Source organism: Cervus elaphus, chromosome 9 (assembly GCF_910594005.1).
Source record: "Cervus elaphus chromosome 9, mCerEla1.1, whole genome shotgun sequence".
In the NCBI taxonomy this organism is placed as follows: Eukaryota; Metazoa; Chordata; class Mammalia; order Artiodactyla; family Cervidae; genus Cervus; species Cervus elaphus.
In genome coordinates this window covers 82,199,091-82,220,806 of record NC_057823.1, presented here as the reverse complement: position 1 = coordinate 82,220,806, position 21,716 = coordinate 82,199,091, and the positions used below count along the sequence as shown (strand labels likewise).

The following is a 21,716-nucleotide window of genomic DNA, read 5'->3' as shown; positions in this document are numbered from 1 at the left end:
CATTAAGTATAATAGACTTTCTGATATGTTAGCACTGCTTTAATAATTACATTTTCAAATACTAGAGGTAAACATGCTTATTACTCATCATTTACATTTATCAACATGTCTATACTTCAGTCTAAAAATAGCAGTTGCTTTACAGAGAAATTGTTAACACTGAGAACTGTAGCTTGTCATTTACTCCATTATATATATAAAAAACCCATAATATTCTGACATATGAGTCTATTTCAGACATACAAAATAGAACTCATCCTAGAAGCCACTTAATAAAATCCTTAGGGCAAATGAGTATATTTGAAGACCTGGTTACATCAGAAGATCATCCTTCTCTGAATATGTTCTTTTGGTAATTGAGATCATTTCCTGTTACTGATTCTCAGCTTTATGCTTCAGGGAATTTGTGATAAGTTGTTTTTTGTTCAGGATTTCCTATAATGTTCTACCTGCCCTGGACTGAGGAAAGTCCCAGTTACTGGACTACAAGGCCCTAGGACAAAAATCCCTTTTTCCAGTAGCATACTATTGCTATTCTTATGACTCTATCATTTTCATAGTTTTAAAAAATGTAATCTAAAGGTGTATCCTCAGGCTTTAAAGTAATGAAGATAGTAAATGAATAAATAAAATGTGCTCAATACCCATCTCTGATACCTCTTCAAAAGGAAGAAATGAAACTTCAGACAGAAGAATCCAAACTTCAATAATATAAAAAAATCACTGACCAACCTAAAATAAATATTTATGGGTATCTAAATTGAATTAATCAAAGGGCAAAATCTGGGCTATCTCTATTCTATGAAAATGATTCAGAATTCCATATATGAAGATGGTAGCGATAAAAAGAAAATGCAAAGCAATGTTAGACAAAAGCTATTTCTACAGGAAGAACTTTCAGGCACTTCCCTCTTCTAAACATTCATTAATAATTTTTACTACTGGTTATTAAAAATCAATATTCATGTTGAATATTCATCTCATTGTTTCCTTTTATTTAGAGTGGTTAATGTTAAACATGATTTAAAAAAAAACCTTATACCCTGTTTCTCTAGAATTGTAGATTCTAGAGAACTGTAGCTAGAATTGTAGCACTGTAGCCAGAATTCTCTAGAATGGTAGCCAGCGTAGCCTATATTGGCCAGTGAGTTAATCTGCTGTTGTGCTGTGTCAGTCATGTCTGACTCTTTGCAGCCAAGGGGACTGTAGTCTGTCAGGCTCCTGTGTCCATGGAATTTTCTAGGCAAGAACACTGGATCAGGTTCCCATTTCCTACTCCAGGGGATCTTCTGGACCTAGGGATTGAACCTGTGTCTCTTGTGTTTTCTGCATTGGCAGGTGGATTCTTTAGCACTGGGAGTTAATTTAGAACCTTACAAGATAATTTTAAAGTTTAGCAGTTATTTTGCAATAACATGCACGTGAGGTTTAAAGGTTAACGGTGACTAATTTTCCTCAAAAATAATTGTCTGACTTGAATATAGAGCCTCTGCTACCACTTTCACTCTCAAACTATTATTTTATTTTTATAAATAAAGCAATGAATCTCTCTTGGTCACTGGTAATGAAAAGATCTTGTTCAAGTCTTGTTTGTTACTTCACAAACTCAGAAAGGTCACAAGCAAATCACAGTATCTACTCTCAACAATAAATGTCTTATCTAATGAATAATCATGTAAGAACTCTTGTCCCCAAAACCAACACTAAGAAACCCCAATATACTTAGTAGATTTCTGAATATCATCTCACTCTTTTAAGTATCATTTTAAATTACATTTTAAAAATTCAAACAAGACATAGATTATGATTTTAACAAATTACTTCACTCACATATTCCATTATATTTCTTTGATTTTTAAATTCCTGTTTATTGCACATAAACTCACGGGCATAAAAATCATGAATCCAGCTACCCCTCTATAGTCAAGACTACCAGTTCTGATTGGAACAGAGAAGTGATCTGATTTCCCACTTTATACATGGCCAATCTTTTTTTAGATCTTTTTTAAAGTAACTACCAGAAGAGGCATTCTTTCAAATATCTTTAAATAGGAAATGTTATGTACAGATATGATGTGCTAAGTCACTTCAGTCGTGTCCAACGCTTTTGCGACCCTATGGATGGTAGCCCACCAGCCTCCTCTGTCCATGGGATTCTCCAGGCAAGAATACTGGAGTGGGTTTCATGCCCTCCTCCAGGGGATCTTCCTGACCCAGAGATCAAACCCAGGTCTCTTTTGTCTCCTGCATTCTCAGGCAGGTTCTTTACCACTAGCACCACCAGGGAAGCCCAGTTATGGATGGGGCTCTAAATTCCAAAGTCCCCTGGTTCAGTCTTCTATACAATGTGGGACCCCTTTCTATAATATTAGAGGCTAGGTTATAAATTGGTGGCCTAAGGACCATTTTCAGCCCATACACATAGTCCATTTAGACTAAACAGAATTTTTTTTTTTACTTAAATCAACACATAAACCCAGATCTTGCCTTCTCTTGAAAATCCACCTGGAGATGCATTTCTATTGCCCCTTTGGATGAACCATTCCCCCTCCACTTTTCCACAGGTCCCACCAACTCCCATCAGCCCACTTCATTCATCACCATCCTGGTGCTTTAAACATCTGAACATTTCTGTCAGTGACCACTGTTTTGGAGAAAAGCTTATCCACTCTGTGGCTAACATCTCCAAGAAAGTGAAGGGATCTCACAGCTTTGCAAGCTGACCAATTTCACTGTGAACAATCTAAACAGTAGAGACTTGTCTAGAGTAATTTCTAGTTACTCTGTCTCCTCAGAAACAAAGTGAGTCTACTCTCTCTTCCACGGGAAAGCTTTCTAAATATCTTAAGACAATTAACCATCCTAGGTCTTTAGTTCTAATTTAACATCCCCAGAGTTCCCAATAGTCCTCATAATAATATATTTTCAAGCCTACCCATGGCCCCCAGCGTGCTTCTTTGAATGGATAAATCCCACTTATGATCAATTTTCAACTATTATTTATGAATTCATTCATCATGTACTCTATCAATGTTGTTCTGTACATATAATAAGGTAATATTTCCTTGCTCTATAGCAATGATTTTCAAACTATCTGGTCTCAACACCCCTTTACACTTTTAAAAGTCATTGATGATTCCAATGAACTTTTTGTTTAAGAGAGTTATGTGTATGACATTTATTGTATTAGAAATTAAAATTGAAATTTCAAAAAAATATTAGTTCACTTTAAAAACACATGGTAATATAACAGCAAATTTCTATGAATGATAATATAACAGCAAATTTCTATGAAAAAAATAAGTGTTTTCCAAAACAACATAAATTAGTAAGAAAAGCAGTATACATTTTGGAAATATTTTTAGTGTCTAACTTAATTAAAGACGGCTGGATTTTTATAACTGTTTCTGCATTCACTCCGTTGCAATATCACACATAGGTAGCCTCTAGGAAACTAGGGGAGAATGAAAGTACAAAATGTAAATAATATCTTAACATTATTAAATATATTTGACCTTGTGTACCCCTTGAAAGGGTCTCTGGGACCTTCCAGGGGACCCCAGACAATATTTGGGATCCAATCATGCTTTCATTAATATGGCTTAGGTTCCAGCTAGTTTCTCTAGCATCCGTGGCATTTTTTTCCCTTACCTTGAGCTTGTGGTTAGCTAAAATCATTAGCTCTTTCTCAAACAAACTGCTGTCATGTCAATGCAGGCCTTATACTTCCTCACAGATGCCATTTTGTTGGTTTTAGGTTACCCTTTGGTAGTAGACACTGTTGCTGCCCTGCCCAGGTCCCCTCAAGGCCAGCGCACCCATTCACACCCAGCTGTTATAATTGTTGGCTGATAAAACACAGCAGCCCCCTTCCCTGAAGAATTTCTCAGTGATACTGGAACAATCTTGCTTGGAAGCTATGTCTACCTCTACCTCAGTCAATGACAGACTGACAGATCAATAAACATTACAGAGTACAAAAGGTCAGCCTCAAGGACACAAGGTGAGACTAATTTTGGGTATCTATGCTCCAGAGTTCTAAGGAGATCAGACTAAAGCTCATCTCTAGTGAGACTGCAGTCTCCTTAGCTTTCACCCCATGTTCTTTCCTGCTTCCATCACTCCCTTTCTCCTAAGAACATATCCCTAATAAGTCACTTCAACAGGAATCTCCATCTCAGGCTCAACCTAAGACATTTTTCATTTCATCAAGATTATTACAGTATCAACTCTACCATACATTATATTAACTAGCCGTCTCAGCTGTACATCTAAAATATGCCAAGAGTTCCATTATAAAGTACTGCAGTGGGGTTAGAGCGTGGTGGTCCCTGTACCAGCAGCATCAGCATAACCTGGGAACTTGTAAGAACTGCAAATTCTCAGGCTCCAGTCCAAACCTACTGAATCACGAAGTCCATCACAGAGATGTGCCATAAGCAACTAATCCACTACTGTTGGATATTTTAGTTGTTTCTACTTTTTCCTATTATAAATAATGGTAAAATGAATATACTTTCATGTAAAATTTGAAAAAGTTTTAAATGAACACATGTAAAACTTTGTGTACATTTCTAATTATTTTCTGCAATTTACTTTGATGTAACAGCAGTGCATCAAAAAGGAAGATAGATGAATAGAGGAGGGATATATAATACAGCAAGCACAGCAAAATGTTAATGTTGGAATCCAAGCAATGAGTACATGGATGTTCACTGCAAAATTCTTTTGACTTTTTCATATGTTTGAAATTTGTTGGGAAATGTTGAAAATAAAAAATGTTGAAAAAAATTATATTTTATGAAGCTAAATTCCTAAAATTGGAATAGATAATGCATAGTATGTGCACATCTTTAAACTTTGTGAAGTTAAAACATCAACCAGAAAGTGTCAGTTCCTTCACACTGTCAACACCACTTTTTAGTGCTTTTCAAATGTCTGCCAACTTGTTAGGGAAGAACTAGTAATTTATCTTTTAAATCATCATCTCCATGTGCAGTTTTGAAGTTAATATATAATGAACTGAAAAGCTTCCTAACATGCTTGGCTTCATACATGATGTTGGTTATTCGAACCATGAAACAGTAATCAAGGTTTGAATACCTACTCAAGATCCCCTGGAGGAGAAAAATGGCAACCCACTCCAGCATCCTTGCCTGAAAAATCTCATGGACAGAGGAGCCTGGCAGACTACAGTGCAAAGAGCTGCAAAGAGTCGGACACGACTGAGTGACTAAGCACTCAATATACTAAGAACACTAACAAAAAAACCTTAAATCAATATATATAAATCAGGGGCACTTACTTTATTACGAAACACAATATCCTCAAGAATAAATTGCAAAGTAAATTATACAGGCAATGGGACTATCCTGCTGGTCCAGTGGCTAAAACTCCGAGCTCCCAATGCAGGGGGCTTGGGTTCAAACCCTGGTCAGGGAACTAGACCCCATGTGGTGCAACTAAGACCTGGTGCAACCAAATATAAAAATCCCTTGGAGTACTTTAAAAAAATAATAAATTTAATTTTAAAAATAAATAAAAAATAAATTACACAGGCAACAGTTACTTCCAGGCCAGCATTGTACACAGACAGAAGGGGTTAGGGCTCAACTGTCACAAAAAAAAGTCTCCTTTCCCATTTTACTAGGATATTTGGAATTTTAAGCATTAGATTTCTTTCTTTATGTTGAGGCAATTAGATCCCCACTGATTCAATTTTAAAATTCAAGCATTTTACTTCAATATGGGTTCACATAATTATAGTTCATCCATTGGATGGAATGCAATGGAGCCATTAAAAAAGAACTACAGCTATCTACATCTACTGACATGGAAAGAAGTCCATGCCATATCTGTTCATTGCAGAACACAAGTGTGTATGTGTGTGAGTGTGACAGAAATATGTGTAAGGATACTTACCAAAATATTCATAGTGGTTACCTTCAGTTGAAGGATGTACGGGAGTTTTTATACATTTTTCTATTGTTTATTTTTACAATGGCTTTATAAAAATTTTTGTTAACATGAAGTAGAATAAGTCTATTGCATTTTGATAAAAAGAAAGTTGAAAATATCCCAGAAAACCATTATGCCATTATTAGTACCTTATTAAATTTTAATTTAGCAAGATTTTCAAGTTAAGGTTAAAGTCCCCTAAAGAAGACCCAGATCCAGCATATTTTAAAGGACATAGGAGAAAAGTTAAAGATAGACAGGTAAAGAGATCTCCACCACGCATTACGCAGCTAAGGAAAGGCCTGTATTATCCTGAGGGGATTTCACTGGAAAAAATAAAAAGCAATGGAAGGCATCTGTAGTTTTTAGATCTAAGAGAAATCAAAAGGGTGAAGCCTTGTGAAAACCTGTACAGACCCAGAGTGAATCTTAACTTTACCACAGTTACTGATTTCAATATTATAGAAGAAAATACCCCTTAGAAATGATGTTCACTTCTCCCCTTACAACAGGTTCAGGATCTGATGGCAGTTAACTTTTTTAATATATTTATTAGATTTAAATTTTTACGTTATACTTTACAAAGACTAAAAAGAAGACCGTGATATGTTAAATCACTCACCTCCACAGGAAGAAATGTCTGTACATGGTCAGATGTTCCTTGATGTGACACTGCAGTTCCATTTTTAACTTGAAAATGTGTTTTGCACATGTAGCCATCAGAACAGTCCTGTGTCCCATCACCAAAGAATACATGAGAAAATGCCAATTATTGTGAGAACTCATCATTCTACGAACCACAGTGTCTCATAAGTTCCAAACCAAGCAATGATAAACTAAGTATATTAAATGAGATGAGATTATATGGATAAATTCACCCAACTCATCCTGCACCCAGTAAGTACTCAATAAATAGAAGTTTTATGCCCCTTCTTTTCTCACCTGTTAATGATGTTTCCTCTTCTCAGAGATTAAATACCTTTTTCCTCTAAGCATTTCAAAACATAGAATTCATAGAGCACACAGGTTGGCAGCTGTTTAAACATATATCAACTTATAGAAATGTCTTGTCATATAATATTGATATTCATTTCATAGCATATAGAAAAATAGAAATTTTAGGAGGACTTGCATCTTGAAGCTAGAAATGATCCTCTGTTTCAATTTCTTGCTCAAGGCAAGATCTCCATTAAGAGGTCCTGGAGAGGTAATCATTCAGCCCCTTCCAGAGCACTTCCAGGTACTCACATGTCACCCCCTTACATAACTACCACATGCATTCTGGTATACAACACACTGTTCACTGAGAAAGTTTAGTTCTATATTGCACTGAAGTGTGTCCTTAACCTTAATTCACCAGTTAATTCAGTTGACCTGAATTAACCTTAATTCACCAGTTCTAGTTATGCCCTCTGGAGTCTAAACTCTTTTCCAGAGTCATTCTTCAAAGAGTTGAAGATAATTTTCACTGTTCTCAAATGTTGGAAGGTGTGATTTCCAAGCCCTTCACCAGCTGCATTCTCTCCTGCTTCTTGTATAATGCATGCATACTAAGTCACTTCAGTCGTGTCCAACTCTTTGCAACCCTATGGATGGTAGCCAGCCAGGCTCCTCTGTCCATGGGATTCCCCGCAAGAATACTGGAGTGGGTTGCTATGCCCTCCTCCAGGGGATCTTCCCAAACCAGGGATCAAACCTGCATCTCTTAAGTCTCCTGCACTGGTAGCCAGGTTCTTTATGATTAGTGCCACTTGGAAAGCCCCTTCTTATATAATCAGTTCATTTCAGTTCAGTCACTCAGTCATGTCTGATTCTTTGCGAGCCCACGGACTGCAGCACACCAGGCTTCACTGTCTATCACCAACTCCCAGAGCTTGCTCAAAACTCATGTCCATCGAGTCAGTGATGCCATCCAACCATCTCATCCCGTTGTCCCCTTCTCCTCCTGCCTTCAATCTTTCCCAGCACCAGGGTCTTTTCAAATGAGTCAGTTCTTTGCATCAGGTGGCCAAAGTATTGTAGTTTTAGCTTCAGCATCAGTCGTTCCACTGAATATTCAGGACTGATTTCCTTTAGGGTGGACTGGTAGGATCTCCTTGCAGTCCAAGGGACTCTCAAGAGTCTTCTCCAACACCACAGTTCAAAAGCATCAGTTCTTCGGAGCTCAGCTTTCTTTATGGTCTGACTCACATCCATACATGACTACTGGAAAAACCATAGCTTTGACTAGATGGACCTTTGTTGATGAAATAATGTCTCTGTTTTTTAATATGCTGTCTAGGTTGGTCATAGCTTTTCTTCCAAGGAGTAAGTGTCTTTTAATTTCATGACTGCAGTCACCATCTGCAGTGATTCTGGAGACCCCCAAAAATAAAGACTCTCAGTGTTTCCATTGTTTCCCCATCTATTTGCCATGAAATGATGGGACTGGATGCGATGATCTTTGTTTTCTGAATGTTGATTTTTAAGCAAACTTTTTCACTCTCCTCTTTCACTTTTATCAAGAGGCTCTTTAGTTCTTCTTCACTTTCTGCCATAAGGGTGGTGTCATCTGCATGTCCGAGGTTATTGATATTTCTCCTGGCAATCTTGATTTCAGTTTGTGCTTCATCCAGCCCAGCGTTTCTCACAATATACTCTGCATAGAAGTTTAATAAGCAGGGTGACAACATACAGCTGTAACATACTCCTTTTCCTATTTGGAACCAGTCTGTTGTTCCATGTCCAGTTCTAACTGTTGCTTCCTGACCTGCACACAGATTTCTCAGGAGGCAGGTCAGGTGGTCTGGTGTTCCCATCTCTTTCAGAATTTTCCACAGTTTGTTGTGATCCACACAATCAAAGGCTTTGGCGTAGTCAATAAAGAAGAAATAGACATTTTTTTGGAATTTTCTTGCTTTTTTGATGATCCAATGGATGCTGGCAATTTGACCTCTGGTTCCTCTGCCTTTTCTAAATCCAGTTTGAACATCCGGAAGTTCATGGTTCACATACTGTTGAAGCCTGGCTTGGAGAATTTTGAACATTACTTTGCTAGCATGTGAGATGAGTGCAACTGTTTGTGTGGTAATTTGAACAATCTTTGGCGTTGCCTTTCTTTGGGATTGGAATGAAAAGTAACCTTTTCCAATAACACTTACTATTAAAATCACTAATAGCTGATGTTCATCTAATTGTGATTGGTTTCGTTTTTTAAGGCAAAACTTGTTTGAACTTAATGAAGTCATGCATAAAAATTTAGTAATTCTCATGCACATACTCACGTCTTAAAGAACATTATTAATTCTCCACCAAAATGTTACACTAACATTCGCATTTCAACAGAATTAAAATAATTATAAATAAGAAAAACGTGGTTACTTAATCTGATGTAGTAAAAAAATATATGTACAGAATAGCACTCAAACTAAAAAATTCATAATTCTCTTAAATACTTTTACCAAGATACAAAAATCCAGTTTTTAACTATAAAATAAGGAGATTTCATAGTGTTTGTGAGCCATTTAAGATTGAATATGTTTTCAAATGTGTGTCATAAAAACTATGTAACAGCATTTGATATTAGGTAATATCTTGGGTTGAATACCGTGTGTGTGTGATCTTTGCACAGGGTCCATGCTAATCTTCTCTGGGGTTGAATACTATCCTTCCAAAATTCATATCCACCAGAAACCTTGTTTGTGACCTTATTTGGAGATAGGGTCTACGTAGCTATAATCAAATTAAGATGAGATCATACTGGAATAAACTAGACCCTAAATCCAATATAACTTGTGTCCTTATGAGAAGAGGGAAATTTGGCTATGGAGACAGACACAGGGGAGAAGGTCATGGGGAGAAAGAGGCAAAGACTGGAGTGATGCATCTATCAGCCAAAGAATTTCAAGATTCCCATCAACTAAGCAGAAGCTAGAAAAGGCAAGGAAAGGTTCTTCTCTACACCCCTTGGAGGGACCATGGCCCTGCTGATACCTTGATTTCCAACTTTCGATTTCAGAACTTTGATAATAAATTTCTGTCTTTTAAACCATAAAGTTTGTGGTACTCTGCTATGGAAGCCCTAGGAAACTAATACAGAAATGATATTTTCTTAAATCTGATGGCACCTTTATACTTGTTATTGTTGTTTAGTTGCTAAGTCCTGTCCGACTCTTTGCAACCCCATAGACTGCAAAATGCCAGGCTTCCCTGTCTTTCACTATCTCCCAGAATTTGCTCAAACTCAAGTCCATTGAGTCAGTGATGCTATCCAATCATCTTATCCTCTGCCACCCTCTTTTCCTCCTGCCCTCAATCTTTCCCAGCATCAGAATCTTTTCCAATGAATCAGTTCTTCTTATCAGGAAGCCAAAGGATTGGAGCTTCAGCTTAAACATCAGTCCTTCCAATGAATATTCAGAGTTGATTTCCTTCAGGATTGACTGGTTTGATCTCCTTCCAGTCCAAGGGATGCTCAAGAATCTTCTCCAGCACCACAACTCAAAAGCATCCATTCTTTGGTGTTCAGCCTTCTTTATGGTCCAACTCTCACATCCATACATGACTACTGGAAAAACCATCACTTGCATCTTACAAATCTTTGTCAGCAAAGTGATGTCTCTGCTTTTTAATATGCTGTCTTGGTTTGCCAAAGAACAAACATCTTTTAATTTCACAGCTGCAGTCACTGTCCACAATGATTCTGGAGCCCAAGAAAAGAAAATCAGTCACTGTGTCCACTTTTTCCCCATCTATTTGCAATGAAGTGATGGGATCAGATGTCATGATCTTAGTGTTTTGAACGTTGAGTTTTAAGCCAGCTTTTCACTCTCCTCTTTTACCCTCATCAAGAGGCTCTTTAGTTCCTCTTCACTTTCTGCCATTAAAGTGGTATCATCTGCATATCTAAGGTTGCTTATACTTCTCATGGCAATCTTGACTCCAGCTTATGATTCATCCAGCCTGACATTTCACATGATGTAATCTGAATAGAAGTTAATAAGCAGGGTTAAAATATACAGCCTTGACGTACTCCTTTTCCAACTTTGAATTAGACCTTTGTTCCATGGAAAGTTCTAACTATTGTTTCTTGACCTGCATGCAGGTTTCTCAGGAGGCAGGTAAGGTAGTCTGGTATTCCCATCTCTTTAAATATTTTCCAGTTTGTTGTGATCCACAGAGTCAAAGGCTTTAGTGTTGTCAATGTAATAGAAGTTGATGTTTTTCTGGAATTCCCTTGCTTTCTCTATGATCCAACAAATGTTGACAATTTGATCTCTGGTTCCTCTGCCTCTTCAAAACCCAACTTGTACATCTGGAATATCTGAGTTCACATACTGTTGAAGCCTAGCTTGAAGGAGTTTGAGCACTGAACTGAAGTGAAAGTCACTCAGTCATGTCTGACTATTTGGGACCCCATGGGCTGTAGCCCATGAGGCTCCTCTGTCCATGGAATTCTCCAGGCAAGAATACTGGAGTGGGTTACCATTTCCTTCTCCAGGGGATCTTCTCAACCCAGGGATCAAACCCAGTTCTCCTGTATTACAGGCAGATTCTTTACCATCAACTCACAAGATAATTTGAGCATTACCTTGCTACTATGCGAAATGAGCACAACTGTACAGTCATTTGAACATTCTTTGGCACTGACCTTCTTTGGAACTTGAATGAAAATTGACCTTTTCCAATCCTGTGGCCACTGCTGAGTTTTCCAAATTTGCTGACATATTGACTGCAGCACTTTAACAGAACCATCTTTTAGAATTTGAAACAGCTCAACTGGAATTTGATCACCTCCACTAGATTTGTTTGTAGTAATGCTTCCTATGGTCCACTTGACTTCACACGCAAAAATATCTAGCTCTAGATGAGTGATCACACCATCATGGTTATCCAGGTCATTAAGACCTTTTTGTAGAGTTCTTCTGTGTACTCTTGCCACCTCTTCTTAATCTTTTCTGCTTCTGTTGGGTCCTTGTTGTTTCTGTCCTTTACATGCCCATCCTTGTATACAATGTTCCCTTTGTATCTCCAATTTCTTGAAGAGATCTCTAGTCTTTTGCATTCTATTGTTTTCCTCGGTTTCTTTTCATTGTTCACTTAAAAAGGCATTCTTATCACTCCTTGCTATTCTCAGGAACTCTGCATTCAGATGGTATATCTTTCCCTTTCTTCCTTGCTTTTTGCTTCTCTTCTTTTCTCAGCTATATTTAAGCCTCCTCAGACAACCACTTTGGTTTCTTGCATTTCTTTTGGGGGGGATGGTTTTGGTCACTGCCTCCTATACAGTATTACAAACCTCCATCCATAGTTTTTCAGGCACTCTGTCTACCAGATCTAATCCCTTGAATCTGTTCTTCACCTCCACTGTATAATCATAAGGGATGTGATTTAGGTCATACCTGAATGGTCTAGTAGTAGTCCCTACTTTCTTCAATTTAAGCCTGAAGTTTGCGGTAAGGATCTCTATGATCTGAGCCACAGTAAGCTTTAGGTCTTTTTGTTTTGTTTTGTTTTTTTGGCTAACTGCATACAGCTTCTCCATCTTCGGCTGCAAAGAATACAATCGATCTGACTTCGGTATTGACCATCTGGTGATGTCCATGTGTAGAGTAGTCAGTTGTGTTATTGGAAGAGGGTGTTTGCTATGACCAGTGTATTCTCTTGACAAAACTCTGTTAGCCTTTGCCCTGCTTCAGTTTGTACTCCAAGACCAAACTTGACTGTTACTCCAGGTATCTCTTGACTTCCTACTTTTGCATCTCAATCCCCTATGATAAAAAGGACTTTTTTTTTTTTTTTTGGGTATTAGCTCTAGAATGTCTTGTAAGTCTTCATAGAATCACTCAACTTCGGCTTCTTTAGCATTAGTGGTGTGGGCATAGACTTGGATTACCCTGATGTTGAGTGGTTTACTTTGCAAATGAAACAAGACCATTCTGTTGTTTTTGAGGTTGCACCCAAGGATTGCAATTTGGACTTTTTTTGTTGGCTATCAAGGATACTCAAGCTCTTCTAAGGGATTCTTGCCCACAGTAGCAGATATAATGGTCACCTGAATTAAATTCGTCCATTCCCATCCATTTTAGTTCACTGAATCCTAAAATGTCAATGTTCACTCTTGCCATCTCCTGCTTGACCATGTCCAGTTTATCTTGATTCATGGACCTAACATTCCAGGTTCCTATGTAATATTGTTCTTTACCTCTTGGGACTTTACTTTCATCATCAGACATATCCACAACTAAGTGTTGTTTCCACTTTGGCCCAGCCTCTTCCTTCTTTCTGGAGCTATTTCTCTGCTCTTCCTCAGTAGCACAATGGACACCTTCTGACCACGGGGGCTCATCTTCCAGTGTCATATCTTGCTGCTTTTTCACACTATCCATGGGGTTCTCAAGGCAAATATACTGGAGTAGTTTGTCTTTCCTTCCTCCAGGGGACCATGAGAGTCTGTCAGAACTCTCCACTATGACCTGTCCATCTTGGGTGGCCCTACACAGCATGGCTCAGAGCTTTATTTAGTTACGCGAGCCCCTCTGCCACAACAAGGCTGTGATCCATACCTCTCAGTCAGCTGAACTGTCATCCCTCTGGATTCACACAGGGAACCTGCTGTTTGACCATGATCAATACTAGTTCTGGTTGACTGCAGTCAACTCATTCAGACTGGTTGATGCCACTATCATAGATGGTTAAATGTCCTGAACATCCCTCCTGCCTGTAAAGTAAGCCATTAAGTATCAAATACTATTATCTTTTATTATTTCACTAAGGTTCTACATTTTGTAGATGGAATTATTGTTGTATTTCCAGTGAAAGCTATTCTCTTTTCTCCTATATTTGACCCAGAAAGGTAAAACTCTGGCAGTATTGGCAGCCATTATGTAATTAAATGGAGCCTGAGGATAAAGCCAACACACAGGGAAACAAGACCATAAGATGTATAAGATTCTGATTACACTATTTACACCAACCATACCTGAAGCTAGCTCTGCCCTCAAATTTTCAATTACCTGGCCCCCAAAAGTCCCTTCTTGGCTTTATCTAATGTGAGTTGGGTTTTCTGTCACTTGCAACCAAAATAATATTTTTATAAAATGACATATATTGTGTTTATTAGTTGAAAAGGAGATTTTCTACTGTATTTGTATTATCATTCATTATGATAGATAACCAATAGTTGATTATATACTATATAAGTTGAGTTCTGACAAAACATTTACCAAATACAATAAAACCATAATAGTATGTGTTTCTGAGAAAAAGTGCTCACAGTCTGCAATTTTAAAATAATCTGGCAATAGAAGGAAAAAGTCTTAGGGTATTCAGAGAAAAGTTAGAGCTAAATTGTGTATACTGCATATAATCCATCAAATGAGGGTAACTTCTATTTTGTATTTTTAATACCTGAGTGTTGGTCATACAACCTCTTCCTAAGGGAAGCTATAACTTAGTAGAACTCTAATTACAATGCAAAATACACCTCCTTTGACATCAAAGAGGTGAGTCAGAAATTCCTGTGCATCTATGTTACAAAATCTAAATAAATTACCTGGTATCTTTTCCAATGAGTTAGGATAGAGATGTGTCATTTTTAGTGTTACTTATAATTTAAACAAGTTAAATATCCATTTTAGGAAATTTCTGATACTATTTATTAATGTCTACAGGGAAGCACAAAAGGGTTTTTATTTTTTACCTCATGCTATATTTGGTCATGGTGATTTTCTTTTCAATATCAATCTCTTAATAGACAAGATTAGTCTTGAAAAATTAAATATAGAAAAAGGAGAGCTTTACAGTATTTCAAACATTTACTTTCACAGAAGTAGGCCTTTCTCCCACATCATTTTAACTTAAGGTATAAAAATATGTTTTGTTCCTCACTGTTGAAGGATGCTTTTTTAGAAACAACAAATGTAAAAGTATGAGAACTGCCCTCTAAATTGGCACTACAGTCCATCATGGCCAGCAAACAGAATTGAACTCAAACCTCCCCCTGAAAATTCCAACGGACATTCCTCTCTAGCTTCCCTGCAGACTTACTGTACTTACTATAGCTTACAATTTAGCATTAACCTCTTTAACTTTCTAACATTGATTAGTCTCACTTTCTCCAATGATCCTAAGCTCAGGCCTAGGCCCTATCGCTAGAGGAAGGGAGGTCCTTACTGTAGAATCTGAACCATCTTCCACATAAAAACCTTATCCCCACAGAGTCTGAAAACACCCTGGACCTTCATGGGAGAAGATGGAACAAAAGGAAACTTATACCTCACCCAGTTCCACCCTCCTGCTTTAGCAATAAGAAGGTGAAGGACTGAAGTGCTTTGAAGAGACTTGTCCTACAACCAATTAGGGGCAGAGCTGGAAGTGGAAAGCAGGTCTTGTGGCCTGAGTTCTTTCTACTATACTAAGCAAGTTATGCCAGAGAGCGGGATGAGAGCAGAAAGATCCTCATTGACGCTCATGGGCTGGGGGAAGCCAGGTTCTGCACATGGAATAGCTCATGCCACTCAAGTGCAGTCTGGGACCACAGCCACAGCATCACCTGGGAGCTCAGTAGACATGCAGAATCCCAAGCCCACGACAGACCTCCTGCATCGAAATCAGTATTTAACAGGATCCCAGGTGATCTGGATATACAATCAGAAGCACTGAGACAGGAAGACTGCAATCCCTGCCTCAAAGAGATAACAAACTGTACTAAAAAGTGGTTCTCAATGCTAGCTACACATCTGACTCACCTGAGGAGTTCTGAAAATGCTGTTACTAGGGTGCCCCCTCAGACCAGTGAAGTCAGACTGTTTCCAGTAGACTCTAATAAAAAGAAAACACTACCTCACAGTCAAACTCCTCATGTTATCTACATGAAATATCAAAATAAGGAATAAAGATTTAAATAGAAAAACAATACCATAAATGTGTTCAATGTAAACACTGGAAGACTATAATAGCTCTTATGCATTCATGTATTTATTCTTATTATTTTATTTTTTTATTTTTGGCTGCACAGCTTGCAGGACTTTATTTCCCTGACCAGGGATCCAACCTGTGGCCCCTGCAGTGGAAACGCAGAGTCTTAACCACTGGATCACCAAGGAATTCCCTAAAAATTCTTAAAAGATATTTACAAAGTAAATAAAAACTTTGACATCACATAAAATATGCACTCAATATGTCAGCAAATTTGGAAAACTCAGCAGTGGCCACAGGACTGGAATAGGTCAGTTTTCACTCCAATCCCAAAGAAAGGCAATGCCAAAGAATGCTCAAATTCTTTGAGCACAATTGCACTCATCTCACACGCTAGTAAAGTAATGCTCAAAATTCTCCAAGCCAGGCTTCAGCAATATGTGAAGTGTGAACTTCCAGATGTTCAAGCTGGTTTTAGAAAAGGCAGAGGAACCAGAGATCAAATTGCCAACATCTGCTGGATCATCGAAAAAGCAAGAGTTCCAGAAAAACATCTATTTCTGCTTTATTGACTATGCCAAAGCCTTTGATTGTGTGGATCACAATAAACTGTGGAAAATTCTTATAGAGATGGGACTATCAGACCACCTGACCTACCTCTTGAGAAACCTATATGCAGGTCAGGAAGTAACAGAACTGGACATGGAACAGCAGACTGGTTCCAAATAGGAAAAGGAGTACGTCAAGGCTGTATATTGTCACCCTGCTTATTTAACTTATATGCAGAGTACATCTTGAGAAACGCTGGGCTGGAAGAAGCACAAGCTGGAATCAAGATTGCCAGGAGAAATATCAATAACCTCAGATATGCAGATGACATCATCCTTATGGCAGAAAGTGAAGAAGAACTAAAGAGCCTCTTGATGAAAGTGAAAGAGGAGAGTGAAAAAGTTGGCTTAAAGCTCAACATTCAGAAAACAAAGATGATGGCATCTGATCCCATCAGTTCAGTTCAGTTCAGTTCAGTTCAGTCGTTCAGTCGTGTCCGACTCTTTGCGACCCCATGAACTGCAGCACGCCAGGCATCCCATCACTTCATGGCAAATAGATAGGGAAACAGTGGAAACAGTGGCTGACTTTGTTTTTTTGGGCTCCAAAATCACGGCAGATGGTGACTGCAGCCATGAAATTAAAAGACGCTTACTCCTTGGAAGGAAAGCTATACCCAACTTAGACCGCGTATTAAAAAGCAGAGACATTACTTTGTCAACAAAGGTCCGTCTAGTCAAGGCTATAGTTTTTCCAGTAGTCATGTACAGACTATAAAGAAAGCTGAGCACCGAAGAATTGATGCTTTTGAACTGTGGTGTTGGAGAAGACTCTTGAGAGTCCCTTGGACAGCAAGGAGATCCAACCAGTCCATCCTAAAGGAAATCAGTCCTGGGTGTTCATTGGAAGGACTGATGTTGAAGCTGAAACTCCCAATATTTTGGCCACCTGATACGAAGAGCTGACTCATCTGAAAAGACCCTGATGTTGTGAAAGATTGAAGGCAGGAGAAGAGGACGACAGAGGATGAGATGGTTAGACAGCATCACCTACTCGATGGACATGAGTTTGGGTAAACTCCGGGAGTTGGTGATGGACAGGGAGGCCTGGCATGCTGCAGTTCATGGGGTCGCAAACAGTCGGACATGACTGAGCGACTGAACTGACTGACTAAATTATTAATAAATTCTATTGCATAGGAAAATTCTTAAAGTCAAAAGGCAAATATCAAAATGTGAAAAAAAAGATTTGTAGCTCAAATAGAAAAGGACTAATTTGTCAACATATAAATAGCTTTAATTTCCTCAATATATGAATAGTTCTAACAAAACTAGTTCTAAGAAAAAGACCAATAGCCCAATAGAAAAACAAGCAAAGAATATAAATAGATAATTCACTAAAAGAGGAAGTATACCTGGATATTAATCATATAAAAATATGTTCAATGTTACCAATAAGAAACATGCAAATTAAAACTATGTGATACCATCTTTTACCTATCAGATTGGCAAAAATCAGAAAGCATGAAATACACTGTGGATAAAACAGGCAGGCACTCTCATACATTGCCAAGGACAGGATAGTTTAAATTAGTTTAACCTCCCTGTGGAGCAAGTTGGCAATATGAATCCAAACTTAAAATGCACCTACTTTCCATCCAGAAATGGTACTTCGAGTTTGTCATACAGAGACAGTTGTACATGTAGGAAGTAAAATTCATGCCATGATGTGTATTAAAATATTGTTTTAATAGCACAATATTGTAAATAACCTAAAAGCTCATTGGTAAGGATTGGTTAAATAAATTACGGTATTAAAAAAAAAATTATGGTATACCCAAATAATAGAATGCTATGCAGTAACAAAAAAGTGCGTATGTTTAGTAAGTATTCATATGGGATAATAATCAAAATAGATCATTAAGTTAAAAAATATACAGAATAGCACGTATATGTATATTATGCTACAATTTGTTTCAATATAAATTCATGTGCTTGTGTACAATGAAAATATCTGAAAGGACACCCAAGACACTGGTATGAGTGGTGATCTCTGAGGTCTGGGTAAGGAGAGTGGGAGGGTTAGGAAGGAAACTTACATTTTTAGTGTACAAACCTTTTGGTGCTTTTAAATGAAAAACACTGTATGTTAAACAAATACTTTATTGATTGCCTTTTGAATGGTATACCTCCAGGCCATCACATTGCTGCACTGGATTCCAATCATGAATTTCTCGGGGAAAAATGTTCTGGAAGCCTTAAAGAACTCTAGAGAGACGAGCAAGTTTTCTAGTGTAGTACTAAATGCACACTGGATGGAGATCTAAGGATTTCCTAACAGAACATGTTTGGATCTGCTTTCTTACAAGCTGTCATAAGCTATGCCACCCAGAGAGCTATGATATGCTTGCCGGAATCCAGCTACCCAAATAACTGTGGGGTTTTTGAAGCTGAATTTTAATAAGCTTTAAACAATCTACTCTAGAAAACTACTGCTGTCTAAAAAATTAGGTGGTTATCTAAGGGCCTCAGCCCTGCTTTGGAATAAAGGATTGCATATAGGACATAAAGTCAAATTTAACTACCCAGAATGACCAGCTGCAAGAAGGGTTGGCAATGCCATTGGGGAGGAATTAAGAGGAAGTTTCTAGGTCACTGCCAGCACTGAACAAACAACAGGACCTTCAAGGTCAATGTGACCCTGAGGAACAAGCCAAACCCAGGCCACAGATCTCAAGAGGTCGTTCTTTCCTTCTGTAAGAGATCAAACCAATACTACCAGTAGCTGTCCAGAGTTAATTAATTAAATTAATTTTTTTTGAGGGCAAAAAAAAAGAAGGAAAATTGCTGCTGAAAAGCAAAGCTTACACTGGGTAGTTCAGACAATAAACTAGTATCTGTTCATTTTTTAAAGCCTAAAACTTAGATGGTATAGAAAGGTGACTGATAAGGATTTCGAGATCCTCCAGAACACAATTTTGAATATGTTAAAATGTCTCCTTGTGCCCCAGTCTTACTAATCCATACTGCTACATCTTCTCAATACATGTATCAAAGTTGACCATGGCTGACTCTGATACCTCTGAGTCAATATCAAGAGTGACTAGATCCAGTCAAAGCAATTCATGGGTAACTGCTGGCCTTTGACTTGCAAAAATTCAAAAAACCAAAAACTTAGGAAAATTAAAATCCAAAAGTAAAAGTAAGTGTACAACATATTTCACCCTTGAAAAAGACCTCCGCACATCTTTCCCTGGACTTGTGGTATTTTAGAGTTTACTAAACATGGCATAACCATTACTGAACAGTCCATCAACACCTTCTGGGGAAAGAGTTGGAGATACACCTCAGACAAAGAACCTGTCTGCCAATGCAGGAGACAAAAGAGACGTGGGTTCCATCCCTGGTTTGGGAAGATCTCCTGGAGAAGGCAACAGCAACCCACTCCAGTATTCTTGCCTGGAGAATCCCATGGACAGAGGAGCCTGGCGGGCTCCAGTTCATGGGGTCACAGAGTTGGACATGACTGAAACAACTGGGCATGCACGAGGAGGCAGAGGCTGTCCTTCTGGGAAAGCATTCCATCTTCTATTTTATGTGTTGTCCCATCCAAGAGAGGCCAATATCCCTTGCTTCGCCATTTGCACAACATAACCCATAATGATGATTGCCTTTATCTGTGTAACCTAAGGTGTGAATGCCTACTGAACACATTGGTTCACTAGCTGGGAATTAAACCACAAAACATGGTGAGCACTGTTCCTTGATTGGAAGTTTTCTGGCTCTGCCGAGTTTAAAAGAGCTTTCTTAGTGTGGTCATGGTATGAAACTAAAAGGGAATCTGTGGGATCTTAACTTGAAATATTCTCTCTAAAGCAGCCATGTGGCAGAGGGTTATACTACTGCCTTCTACCACAATATTTAGTAGTTACTCTTGTTTATACTAGCATGCTCATTCACAGACTCTAATTAGGTTTAAAGCTCTAATCAACTGATAAACAAAGCACAGAGGAGTAATTATTGCTTAACAGAATCTAAATATTACAAATCTTGATGATGTAAAAATAATAATATAATTAACTTAAAAAATAAGCAGGAACAGAAAGGAATGTGGGATACAGAATAAGTACACTAAATTCCTTATCTATCATAGCAGGAATCAATAGATTTTTTCCAAAGATAAGATATTAGGAAGTAGAAGTAAATTGTTAAAGGTTACAGGAATCACTGTGAGAATAACTAAGGGGTTATTCTTTACCAATAGGGGATCCTTTAAACAAACTTAAATCATCCATATGATGGAATACTATGTAGCTATCAGAAATAATGAGGTAGTTCTATATATGCTCACTAAGAAAGATGTCCACTGTGTAATATTAGGTGGAAAAAGTAATTTATAAAACAATGATCCCATTTATGTAAATATGTTATAAGTGTACATACCTCTACATGGTACATAGAAAACAAACTACAGAATTGAGTCATAGGAGATGGAAGGAAATATTTTCAACTGTATTTTATATATCTATATATTATTAAAATTTTTATAATGATCATGTATTTTTTTCCTTGTAAAAGTTATTAAATTAAATATAAAAATCCACTTCATGAAGAAAAAAAAGTAATATTGTGCTTTCCTTCCACTTTCTATAGTCAATAATACTCTAAGAACCATAAAATGTTCTTGCATACAATATTAACTTTTATTTTCTCTCCTTTCTAAACTTATCGTCTAGTTGCTAAACAAAAACAAGGCCAGTGCTTTTCCTAAGTCACTACCTAATTATAGTATACCTTCACTTTGCTTCTCAAGTGGACATTGTTTTATACCACTTAGGGCCTTCAGTTTTAAATTCCATCAATAAAAACATGCTGGGAATCCCAGCAGTGTGGCTGTTTGTGTAAGAAGTTAGTTTTCTCACATCAGGCCTACTCCCTTTCCCTGGGAGGACTCGTAGACCTACCAAGTCACTCCCCTTTTTACCTCTAATCTCTTCCAGCTTCTTAGATGAGCAGTAGAACACACTGCTCTCCCCTACCCCAAAGGCAGGTCAAACCCCAGCAAGGGCAGTGACCCCAGGGTATAAAGAGAAGAAGAAAATCCACCATTTGTCAGGTCAGAAAAGGATGTTACGGGACCAATTTGATGAGGAGAGGGAGGTGCAGATGAGCACACATGTTTATGTGTTGATACACACAGCCTGCTTATTTCATACAAATTTAAAAAATGGTAATAGTTTAAATAATGCTAAATCCCTTCTCTTTTTAGAGCCAAAGTATCAACAGTAAGTTTAGGTCACACTAGTTCCATTT

At 37.9% G+C, this 21,716-nt stretch overlaps 1 protein-coding gene across 3 annotated transcripts in view; it reads right to left on the bottom strand.

The window, feature by feature from the left end:
* ATG10 (autophagy related 10) overlaps positions 1-21,716 on the bottom strand; it is a 248,954-nt gene that overhangs the window by 165,772 nt on the left and 61,466 nt on the right. For 2 of the 3 annotated variants that reach the window (XM_043913534.1, XM_043913532.1), the window contains exon 3: positions 6,581-6,688. The exons of the other annotated variant lie outside the window; for it this stretch is intronic. In XM_043913534.1, coding sequence (XP_043769469.1) covers positions 6,581-6,688 — 108 coding nt within the window. The remainder of the gene's footprint in view (positions 1-6,580; positions 6,689-21,716) is intronic. 3 annotated transcript variants of the gene reach the window in all.